At 43.0% G+C, this 12,579-nt stretch overlaps 1 protein-coding gene across 6 annotated transcripts in view; it reads right to left on the reverse strand.

Moving 5' to 3' along the window:
• TSEN2 (tRNA splicing endonuclease subunit 2) overlaps nucleotides 1–12,032 on the reverse strand; it is a 39,572-nt gene extending 27,540 nt beyond the window's left edge. For 2 of the 6 annotated variants that reach the window (XR_010411711.1, XM_064592052.1), the window contains exons 1-3: nucleotides 11,040–11,461; nucleotides 5,424–5,625; nucleotides 4,070–4,151 (exon numbers count right to left, since the gene is read on the reverse strand). Coding sequence is in view for 3 of the 6 variants with exons in the window: in XM_064592052.1 (XP_064448122.1) it covers nucleotides 4,070–4,151; nucleotides 5,424–5,612 (271 nt within the window). In the remaining 3 variants the exon portion in view is untranslated. Of the gene's footprint in view, nucleotides 1–4,069; nucleotides 4,152–5,423; nucleotides 5,626–11,039; nucleotides 11,462–11,900 lie in introns of those variants that run through there. The other 4 variants (XM_064592057.1, XM_045861805.3, XM_064592066.1 and 1 more) reach the window with 4 other exon arrangements.
• Nucleotides 12,033–12,579: the final 547 nt, after the last annotated feature.

Below are 12,579 nucleotides of genomic sequence, written 5' to 3' on the forward strand. Positions count from 1 at the left end.
ACGGAGAGGGAAGCCGCAGAAACAGCTAAATAGTATGGGATCTATTTCCATTCTGGTGCAAAGGACTTATCTTGTGACACTTCAGTGACACTTGTGACACTTTGAGCAGCACTGGCTTAATACATTCTTTTACCCTGTTTCCTGTAAATTGGTGGAACTAGAGGCTTGATCACATTCAGGCTCAGTATTTTGGGCAGCCTACTTCATGGGTGGTGCTGTGTGTTTCTCTTACAAGACAAAAAATGTGTTGTCTTTTTGTATGTCATCAACACCACTGACGATCAGTGCTTTATTAGAGGATGCAAAATGGTGCTATTCTCATCCCATTATTCCTTGCTTATTAGCAGGAATCTTCCATAGAGAGAAATCCCTCACTACTCAGTGACCCTGAGAACCAATTCATGTTTACTAATTTCCAAAATGGTGAATCCTTCACAGGTGAAGGTACATATTGTACCAGCATAAATTAAAAGATTCAAGCATTTTTTGGGACATTATTACCAATGACTGGATTTTAAAACAAATTGTAGGATTGATCCTTTTTGTTTGTTTTTTTTAGCAAGAGAGAGAGGGAGAGAGAGAATCTTAAGCAGGCTCCATGCTCAGCGCAGAGCCTGATGTGGGGTTCAATCTCACGATCCTGAGATCATGACCTGAACAGAAATCAAGAGTCGGACGCTTAACCGACTGAGCCACCCAGGGGCCGCTATAGTATTATTCTCATTGATGCTCAAATGTTTCCCTCTTTGGTCTGGGGAGCCACTTTTGAAACAAGCCTAGCAGTTCTTGATAAGCTTCCTTGCTTCCTGGTAAAAATGTTTCAGGTGAAAATCCTGGCTCTCAACCATACCAACATAATTAATCATTTGCTTTTTCACACAATATACATACAACAGTCAGTTGTACCAAGCTATCACCTATAAAATAATTGCTGAAAGCAATGTGAAGATTATTTCGCCACTCTTCCTTTCTTTAGAGTATAGGGTAGGTTAATTGTACTGATGGCCCCAATTCTTCAGGTCTTCCACCTGCCAAACACCTTGACTCTAGACCGGTTGGAATAACAGCAAACGTGCTGTGAGCAGAGGCCCGAAAAGCACTGGCACACTGGGGTTTGCTCGTGACCCTCTGCCATAACCATGAGAACATGCCTGGGCTAGCCTGCCAAGGGATGACACACATGGTGCCCCCTGCCCCTCATCTCAGTTGAGACCATCCTAGACCAGCTGACAGCCAACCAACAGCCAACCAGACACTAGTAAGTCCAACTAGATCCGTTATTGGACTAAATCCATTAGAGCAGCTAGCTGATCTCCATAACTAACCAGATGGATGAACACATCCAGCCAAGATCAGCACACCTACCTAGCAAACCTGTAGACTTGTGAGCAATTTGGATGCTGCTGAAAGCCACTGGTTAAACAACACTGTGCCAAGAGATAACTGACACAAAGTCTATCCTACTAGGATTGAACCTCAAGTTACCACGTTTTACAGTCACTGAAAATAGTTTTCCTCAGTGGCTATACCACCAACTTGATATATAGCTTCAGCTTTTTTTTTTTTTTTAAGATTTTATTTATTTATTTGACAGAGAGAGAAAGAGCAAGAGCAGGAACACAAGCAGGGGGAATAGGAGAGGGAGAAGCAGGCTTCTTGCCGAGCAGGGAGCCCAACGTGGGACTCGATCCCAGGATCCCGGGATCATGACCTGAGCTGAAGGCAGATGCTTAACGACTGAGCCACCCAGGCGCCCCAGCTTTTTTTTTTTTTAATTACTTTTTAAAATTTAACTTTGTTTTGTAATCATGTAACACATTTACAAGGTTCCAAAGTCAAATCTATAAAGTCTCACCTCTTTCTCCATCCTGTTCCGTATCTCCCCCATAGGCATTAAAAAGAATCTTTGATTTATCCTTCCTTAAATTTCAAAAATATATTTATATCCCCCCACCTTCAGATAAACCACAGCACACTATGCAGACCCCCCTTCTGTGCTTTCTTCGCTTAGGAATACATCCCAGTGATCTCTCATTCTTAGCTCAGCTCCATGGTACTTTATTATGTGAATGCAGTACAGTGTAGTTGACCAGTCCCCTCATACTGGACATTTGGGTTGTTTCCAGTCTTTAATATAAGAAACAGTGTTGCGATGAATAGCCTTGTGCGACTTCTTCTCATATTTTTGCTAGTGTATCTTTCAGATAAATTCCTAGAAATGGAATTGCTGGGTTAAAAGTAAATGCTTATACTGGTACAACTGGATATCCATGGGCAAAACACTGAAGCTTGACCCCTACTTTACATCACGTATGAAAATTAACTCGAAGTGGATCAGAGATCTAAATTTAAGAGCTGAAACTGTAAAACTCTTAGAAGAAAACACAGGGGAAAATCTGCATCAGTTTGGATTTGGCAAGGTTTCCTAAATATGACACCAAACCATAGGTAATGAAAGAAAAAAACAGATAAACTGGACTTCATTAATATTAAAAACTTTTACCGCTTCACACTCACAGAAATGGCTATCATAAAAAACAAACAAACAAACAAATCCAAAACCAGAAAACAGCAAGTGGAAAAATTGGAAACTTTGTGCACTGCTGGTGGGAATGTAACAGGGGGCAGGTGTTGTGGAACATAGTTTGGCATTTCCTAAAAAAATTAAAACAGAATAGATATATCTATATCTATCTGTATCTATAAGATGCAGCAAGTCCACTCCTAGGTATATATCTAGGAGAAATGAAAATACATGTTCACACAGAGACTTGTATATGAACATTCACAGCAGCACTATTCATAACAGCCCCAAAGTGGGAACAACCCAAATGTCCATCTTTGGATGAATGGATAAACAAAATGGAATTATTATTCAGGATGAAGTTTTTTGTTTTTCCTTTTAAAGATTTTATTTATTTATTTGACAGACAGAGAGACAGCGAGAGAGGGAACACAAGCAGGGGGAGTGGGAGAGGGAGAAGCAGGCTTCCTGCTGAGCAGGGAGCCTGATGCGGGGCTCGATCCCAGTACCCTGGGATCGCGACCCGAGCCGAAGGCAGATGCCCAACGACTGAGCCACCCAGGCGCCCCAGGATGAAGTTCTGGTACATGCTACAACATGGATGAACCTTGAAAACATCCTGAGTGGAAGACACAAAAGGCTTCACAAGGTATGATTCCACTTACATGAAATATCTAGGATGGGCAACCTCACAGATACAGCAAACATATTAAGGTGGCCAGGGGTTAGGGGGAGAGGAGGATTGGGGGCGGAAAAAGCAAATGTATATATAATTTTACCAGACATTGCTAAATTCCCCCCTGTAACAGTAGTACCACTTACATTCCCCCCAACAATACATGAAGGGTATTTTTCTGGGCCTCCCCAAGGAGAATATTGTCAAACTTTCGGATTTTTGCCAATCTGATTGCTAAAATGGTATCTTAGTGTAGGTTTAATTTGTATTTTTTCTTACATTATGTTCTCATCTGCTGGCATTGGTTATGTAATCACCATGAGACTTCTTTAGACAAAGTAAAAGATTTTTAAGTTAAAGAAGGCAAGTCAAGCAAGTAAGAACTACACACATTAGTTAATGTTTTAACAAATTCATTAATGTTATGGTTATTGCTGTAAATTCTAATTCTAGAAATAAAAAATATAAAACTCATTTTGCATACAGGTGAAAAGGTACTTAATTACTAGTACCTTCCGAGTGCATAGTACCCTGCTAGTCAATGTTTAACAACAGAAAAACCTGAATAACACTTTTGATAACTCCAGAAATTAGATAAAACACATTTTCACCAACCATCAAAACCCTTTCACCTTGATTAGAATTATTCTAGTTGCTAGTTTTAGCAGTAAAATTGCCACTGTGCATGTTACGTCTTCTCCAGAGAATTTTCCTATATAATCCGAAGTTTAAGACCAAAGATGAATTGGGAATGTTTTTGGTTTTGGTGTTAGGATAAAGCTGGCCTCATGAAATGATTAAAAAAAAAAAAGATCAAAGATGAAAGAAAATAATTTGCCAAAAGTTAACTGAATGAGGCACAAATTTACCTTTCCACTTAGCAATGAGCTTAGGATCTGAAATTGTGAAGTTTGGACGGCTTCTAGACAGGATACCTTTTCCAAAATAACCCTTCCAGGAAAAGAGAAAACAAAGTTCATGTTTAGTTACCAATTTTTTTTAGCTGGGGGAAAACAACTATTTGAGTTAACAAGAGATTCATTCTATTTTCCTTAGCTTTACATTTTCCCTCTGATTACCTAATGATTACTAATGAAGATCTTAGCATTATATCTGATTGTATGAAGAGTTCTAGTAAGTTTTCAGTACACCTTATGTGTCTTATACCTAATGATTTCAGTCTGGGTTTGGTAAGCTCAAGGCAATGGAACAGGCAGAGGCAGGGCCTTGGCCTAGACCCCATCTCACCAGGATCAATGCCACCTGCTGTATCCCACTTTAGGAAGCTGGCTACAACATATCTATTTTACATAAAATGTTTAGAAAGGCCCAATTTAGAGAGGAAGTACATCAGTGGGTGATATGGGCTGGGAGTAGGAGCAGCAATTAACTGCAATGGCACAAGGGAACTTTTTGTAGTGATGGGAATGCTCCACAACTGGAATGTTATGGTGGTTGCACAACTCTGTGTATTTACTACAATCATTGAATTGCACATTTACAATGGGTGAATTTTATGACACTAAATTATACCTCAATAAAGCTATTTAAAAAATGCCCCCAAGTTGGGGCACCTGGCTGGCTCAGTTGGTACAGCATGTGACTCTTGATCTCAGGGTTGTGAGTTCGAGCCCCACGCTGGGAGCAGAGATTACTTTAAAAAAAAAAAAATGCCTCCAGTAATAAACTGGCTATGGATAGAAAAAAAAAAGCAAGCAAGTTACCAATCTCAACCTGAACCTATCATGGGCGGAAAACAGCAAGAACTAGAACCTGTCCTCATCTAAGAAGAGGTCCCCAAACAAGAGATCACAGATAAGGACATGCCTAAGCCTCATCTGTCCATGAGCCAGAACAATATGCCACTCTGTGTTTACCTCTGGAGATGGAATGGGAGTGGGGAATTTTTACTTTTTACGCATTACATTTCTGTAAATTGCTTGACATTTTTTATGAACATGCATGGCTTTTATAACTGAAAGACAAGAAAGGCCAATGCACTGACCCTACTTTATTGTTGCAACGTGGGTTCAATGGTGGGGGAGTCTTCCTCATCAGGGCACCTGATTCAAATTGGGCAGTTCCTCTCCTACACTGGACTGAATGGCAAGGAAAGAATATGGGTCAATGATGGTTTGCTTTTTGGAGTGGATGGGGGGAAGCAAAAAGGATAGCTGGCTCAGTTCTGTCAGAAGTAACCATGCCAAAGCCACCAGCACTTACTTTCCCATAGAGCTGCTCCATATCTTCTGCATTCCTCACAATTACATTGTTGTTTATCATCTCTGCTGTGAACACTTTGAAGTCTTGCTTAGGCCCATAGTCCTGACCAAAAGGGATGGGCAGTGGAGATTCATTACTCTCATACACTCTTCTTTTCCGCTTTGGGGCACGGAAAACTGCTTCTGCCATTTCTCAAGGATAGCTGTTTTTTAAAAGAGTATAATAAGGAGAAAGAAACAGATAGCCAATCCATAACTATGTTGATAAAAAATGGGGGTGCATTTATCTCTGGGCTCAGAAAATTTTGCGATCTGTGGGAAAAATAAAATATTTAAAAGGAGTGGACTAAAAGAAAAACTAATGAGAACATTTTGTACAAGCACTACAAATCCCAATCACCTAAAATATCTCAATTCCCCAAACCATGCCCAAGAAGTCTGTGGCAATATTTCTAATTATAGTGGACAAGACTGAGGCCTAGCGGCATGTCCAAAGTCATAACATGCAAAAGTCTACTGATAGCAAGCACAATAAGATTCCTGTTTATTAGGATTATTCCTATTCTTTCACTCAGACAACAGACATTTACTGAGTACCTACCAGGGCCTTGTGATAATCAGAGGTGCTGGTGATATAAAGATAAAGCCAAAAGAGACACTGTTTCTCAAAGAATTAAATCTAGTATTTTTTTTTTTTTCCAAAAAAGGACCTTAAAATACATTCTAAACATTAGGTCAATCATCTTCTAATTTTTAAGGTAAATTAATAGGTAATAACAACAATGACAGAAACAGTTATCATTTCAGGGTCTGTTATGTTCCACCAAATGTGAGTGGCAAAGAGCAGGAACTCTAAAGCCAGAGGGCCAGGACTGAATTGGCTTTACTATGTCCTAGCTGTGTGATTTGGGGCAAAAGTTGCTTAATCTCTCAGTGCTTTGGTTTCCTCATTTGCAAAGTAAGGATTAAAAACAGACTCTATCTTAGAGTTAAGACCCCATAAAGGACCTAGAAGAGTACCAGGTACATAATGAGCATCATGTGTGTATTTGCTTTAATTATTATTATGGGGTGAGCACTACCAACTCTGGTTTACAGATGAGGAAAACAGGTTCAGGTCAGAGAGATTCTGTGAAAGGCCCATTCGGATGATCCCAGGTCTGCTGAATTCCAAAGCCTGTTACACTCTTCTCGCTGGGTTCTGCTGCAAGCACAGGCAGCATCTGTCCCCCTTTGTCTGAAGGCCCACTATTTCTCAAGGTTAGGAGCTAAAGCGTTCCAGATAATTATGGAATTACTTAGACAAAACTGTCCTTGTCTCAGTCCTGAGCCAGTGTGCACTCAGCATTCTGAGGAAGTAAAGGAAGCCAAAGTCAGTACCTCTCCCTTCCAGGCCTTATACTCAATCTGAGGAGACAAAACAAGCACATAACACACACGAAAGCAAATTGAAGGTAACACAACAGGCTGCATTCCATAATGGCTAAAGGAAGGAAATGAAGTTGAGTGCACTGTGTGATAAAGACACAGAGCCACGCACACATATCTAACTTAGGACTAACTCAACCACATACAAGGGGGGAAAATGTAAACAGTGCAAGAGTCTGGGCCAGGCACTCCACTCTCCCAACAGACGCCCTGGAATGAGAGGGGAGACTTGAACCTGCTGCTCCCTTCGTCCTGGACCTGGCTTGATTTAAGCGGGGAGCAGATCTGGTGCTTGAAAATACAGTGGAGCACTATCACATGTTTCATCTACATGGATCCAGAGAAAAAAGTAAGACTGCTTATTATAATGCCTCCTGCACTTAATACGAGCATCCATTGGGCAATGGATGCAACCAAGCCTGAAACAGACAGTGACGGTGGCCGAAACTGTGGAAGGTAAGTGGTTTTATGGGTTCGTGACCATTAAAAAGAAACTGAATACCTTGTCCAGTGTGTGATGATACCTTTATCCGCCCTCTCAAAGAAATTGAGGAATTAGATGAGGACAAAGGAAAACACAGACCAAGGGAGAGTTACAGAAATTGGTAACTCAATTACAAAGATAACTATGAAAAATAAGAATCAGCAAGTTGGAACCTTCATAGAATTAACCAAGTATGCTAAGCAGCAAAACACTAGAATAATTTAATTTTTAAATAAGATCCCTCAATGGAATTACATACTGAGCATGATTCTACACACACACACACACACATTGCTGTAAAGCATTCACAACAAAACCATGTATGTCGCATGTTAACGGACAATTAGATTTTCTTCCAAGAGCATTTTAACTCAATTTTCACTTGCCGACCTATCCCTTAATCCAAGCCAATGACGACCTATCCCTTAATCCAAGCCAATGATCACATTTGGTATTCAACAGAAGAAACAGCAATAAAAAAGAAGAAGAAACAGCAATTTATTCTAAAATTTAAACAATGCTGTGTTGGCTTTTTGGAGGCAGGATGTTGGAATCTAGTGAGAAACTTTCTAGGCATTTCCTGGAAAAAGTTGGACTTTAATGAGATTTTTCACTTTTATAACTTAACCTCTGGTTAGTATTTAACTTGTATATGCTAACATTTGGAATTTTTTAAAAAAGAGAAAATGTTAAATGGCTAACTTCAAGAACTTCCAATTAAATTCTCTCGAACAAGTGACACTGAAGTTATATTTTAATTTGCCTGGTTTGGAATTTTCCCTCAGATTACTGCTACACGCTTTTAAAAAAAAGCAAGAATGAGCTAGGACACTTGAAAGCACTCTGTATTCCAGCGCAAGTGTGTGTGACAAAGGTTCCTGCCACAAAACATTCCCTGTTTTCCACAAAACCTCCAAGTCTGTGATCTAGTGTTACCTCTGCCCATGTGGCAGAAAAGGCTTCAAGAATCTGGCTCATGGACCTCCTACATATGCAAACCCGCTGTTATTATTATGTGACCATGCACAACCCACATAAGCTCTCTGAGCCCTGTTTCTTCATCTTCAAATTGAACAGGACTGGAAAAGAGTTTGGAAGTCACTCAATTGTTAAACACAGAATACCCATATGACCCAGCAATTCCATTTCTTGGTACAGATATAAAAAAACTAAAAACATGTTCATGCAAAAATCTATACCTGAATGTTTACAGTGATTCATGATAGCCAAAAAAAAAGTGGTAACCACCCAAATGTCCATCAACAGATGAATGGATTAACAAAATGTGGTGTATCCATAAATAATGGATTACCAGCAATAAAGGAACGAAGTGCTGATACATGCTACATTGTGTATGAAGCTTGAAAGCATTACCCTAAGTGAAAGCAGTCACAAAAGACCACATATTTTATAAGACCATTAATATGAAATGTCCACAACAGCAGATGCATACAGACACAAAGTGGATTAGTGATCGCCAGGTGCTGAGGGAAGGGAGAAATGGAGAGCGACTGCTAATAGGTACAGATTAATTTTGAGGGTGATGAAAATGTTTTAAAACTGGATTGCAGTGGTGGTGATGGCTGCCCAACTGTGAATATACTAAAATCACCGAATTGTACGTTTTACAAGGGTGAGGTTTTTTTTTTTTTTTTAAGATTTTATTTATTTATTTGACAGAGAGAGAGAGACAGCGAGAGAGGGAACACAAGCAGGGGGAGTGGGAGGAGGAGAAGCAGGCTTCCCGCTGAGCAGGGAGCCCGATGTGGGCCTCGATCCCAGGACCCTGGGATCATGACCCAAGCCAGAGGCAGACGCATAACGACTGAGCCACCCAGGCGCCCTACAAGGGTGAGTTTTACGGTATGTGAGTGGTCTCTCAATAAAGCTGTTATTTAAAAAATTCAATAGGACAAACCAAATGATCTCTAGTTTCATGGTTTTTTGAAGGAGTTGTCTTGTGCTGAACTTGAAAGGCAAAGCAGGGGAGACAGGACTGAATTCACTGTTCTCCACATCTGTTAACAGGCATTTAAGATATGTTTCTTTAGTGCCATGATAGGAGAACAGCATAACATAAGATGTGGAATGTGAATAAAATTCGAAGAGGTAATCATCATCGGTTTGGTACAACACTCCAGGCATGGACTGTACCATATGCTACACACACGGGTACTACTATCCTCTTCCAAAGACAAGGAAACTGAGGCCTAGAGAGGGCCAGTCATTTGCCCAAAGCCCCACTGCATGAAGACACAGCACTGTAAGAAGACCGGCCTTAAAGAGGACCGATGTCTGAAGCACACACATATGTATAGGAATGACTGGGCCAATTGTCAAGGGGTTTGGAATATGAAGGCTGGTTTAGACTTGGAGTCAGTGCAGACGCTTAAGCAGGGAATGAGAACTGAAAAGAGATGAATTAACTTGGGGTGGTATGCAACAGTGGCTCTCAAGCTTGGGTGCCCTTACAATCACCTGGGGAAATCTTAAAACTCCTAATTCTCAGAACTTACCTGCAATTACATCAGAAATTCTGGGGTGGGACCCAGGTGATTTCAACATGTAACCAAAGTTGCCAACCACTGGTGACAGGATAGACTATTCAAACTCACTTAATCCCAACAGCTCCCTAAGTAAGTACTGTTACTGTTCCCATTGTTCAGAGCAGGAAAGGGACTCAGAGGGGCTGAGTGCTACGCACCTGTAAGGGATTGTTGCTTTTCCCTTCCCAAACCAGGGCATACTTGACTCCAGACACAAGGAGCATTAAGTACATTTACTTTACTATCAAAAGCAGCGCTTGTTCCTTATTCTTCCCTTGAGCAGACAAGCTAACACTGTTTAGGTATCCAGTAAATGTTTATTCCAAACAAAACAGAGCAAAACAAAAATGAGGAAGGTAACTCCATTTAATTTTCCAACCCCCTGGAAACACCTTGCCAAAATCTGGTTAAAACCTCCCACCCAGTAAAGCTCGCCTTCTCCCAATTAAAAAATGTTTGAAGCTCCAGCGGTGTACCTCCTGGGCTTAGGGAGGCAAGGATGAAAGGGACAAGGCAAACAATCCAGCCCCAGGGGAGCTTTCAAGTTAGAACCTGACACAGGCCACATAAACAAACGATAACCCTTTGAAGGCTGTTTGTGAGGATTAAGTGGGTAACTGTGCGAAGGCGAAGGAGCCTCGTACTGGGCCTGTCATGTGCAAAATGCTAGCCAGACGGGGGCTGCAACTGCAATAAATGGTTGCACACAAGCCAGAAGGTGTTAAGGGCCCACCAAATTCATAACTCCCTGTCTTTTAACTCATCCCTCTGTGGATTTCCTTGGGTGCCCCCCGCACCGAAACAACCGCACTAGCGGCTGAGGCTCCCCTCGCGCAGAGACGGTATCCGGTACACCTCGACGTCCCCAGCCCCCAGCACAGAACGTGGCCTCCCGTTCGGAAAGAACGAAGAGAAGTGCAAAGGGCCACAGATGCTCGGAGAAAGGGAGAGGAGCAAATTCCGGCGGAACCAGGAAGCCTGGCTCCCCCTGCCCGGCCTACTCTGGGGTGGCTGTGCAACCGGGGTAAAGTCTCTACGCCCTTTCTGCTCCCGCGCCTGAGAGCTTTCGGAGAAGGCGATGTCTCCTCTCGCACCGCCACACGCGGCCACCACGCTCAGCGCCACGGGACGCCTCGCACCGCCCGCCCCGGCGCCTTACCTTCCTCAGCCTCACGCGCTCGTCGTTACCCCGGCAACGCCGGCCGGAGGGCGGTCACTGCCGCCGTCAAGCAGTGCGGCCGCAAAGCCGGGCGAATGCGCAGCCGCAGAGTTCTCGGGAGCGCCCGCCGGGTCTTTGCGGAGAGCGCCTGCGCAGGGCCTGAAGTTGCGTTTTCTGTGTCTACTGCTGGCCCTGAACCGGGTGTAAGCGAGTTCTCCTTCCTGCCCTCCCCGTAGTTGTACGGACAGCCTCCTGCACAGATGCCACTTTCGTTTAATCCTCACAAGATTCATTTTACATATGAGATCCTAAGTTACTTGTCGGATGTCACATAGCTAGGAGGTAGTGGAAACGAGACTCTAACCCGGGCATGAAGACTTGGAGTCTGTCCCGGGCGGGGGTGGGAGAGTTGAGGCGACCAGATTTTATTGTATGACCTCGTCCTGAGAAAAATGGGTCTGTAAGCTTAGTCCTGACGCTGACCTCAGCTTTCTCAGTGTAGATGTATAAGCTGCAGCATGCCCGGAACCTGTAAGGAAGCGCCCTCTCGCAGACACCTGACTAAAAGCCCCCGTGTGTCCTGGCTGCCCTGTGCATTATGAAGGGCAAAATAGCCAGGAGTCAGAACTGCGTTTGAATCCCCGCCGTCCCCCTCCCCGGCTGGGTGGTCTTGAGTGAATTTTGAGCCTCAGTTTCCTCTATTGAAAAGTGGGTCGTTAGAATTATGCCGGATGAGCAAAACAAAAAGGTGTGGGGGAAGTGTAAAAGTTAATCCTGACCTGGTTATTTTAAAGGAGGTCTAGTAGGGAGTCCCAAATATGCTTTTCCAGATATGAACCCCAGGGTCCCCAGCACACATACCACACATGCTGGGCCGGTGGGGAAGGTGGTGACAGGAAGGGGTGGCAAATAATGCCCGAGGGACTCATGGGGCTGGTGTGATGGGCTTCGAAATCCGACCCTTTTCCAAACTTCTCTTGTCTCCGGGGCTTCACACACACTTGCCTTGGCCTGGAACATCCTTCTCCCTTCTGTTTGCAGCTGTAATTCCTGCCCCCCCTCCTCCCTGGGGCCTCAGCTCCTACATCTTCCTCCAGGAGACTTCCTCTTGCCTCCCTCGACTGGCTTGGGTGACTTTCCTCTGTTTCTGCAATCGTCTGGTGCACCCTGTGTTGTTCCTGTTTCCTGGTCCTTCTTAGCCAGAGGGCTTCAGTGGATGGTCTGCCTGCACAGGCCTTAACTGCTCGGCTTTGAGTTTCGACTTTGATTTAGAGAAATCAAAATTAGCATAGCTTCCTGGTTAGAGTGTTGCAAAAAAAAGAGAACTTCAGCAAGGTTCACAGAATAGTGGCATCAGGACGAATGGGGGCAGGGAAGAGAGAGAGCCCGCCGGAGGCTGTAATATTATACCAGAACATAGCAATTTAGGAAATACTGGTTTTAGAATGAGAGGGTTTTAACAATGAAGGGGAACCCAGAAGTTGTCCAATTCAATTTCCTTATTTAACAGGTAAGAAAAAAGGTTCAGAGGCACTGTGAG

The sequence above is a fragment of the Mirounga angustirostris genome, unplaced genomic scaffold (genome assembly GCF_029215605.1).
Source record: "Mirounga angustirostris isolate CCGP_5_RB_7025 unplaced genomic scaffold, mMirAng1.0.hap1 SCAF_1, whole genome shotgun sequence".
Taxonomy (NCBI): domain Eukaryota; kingdom Metazoa; phylum Chordata; class Mammalia; order Carnivora; family Phocidae; genus Mirounga; species Mirounga angustirostris.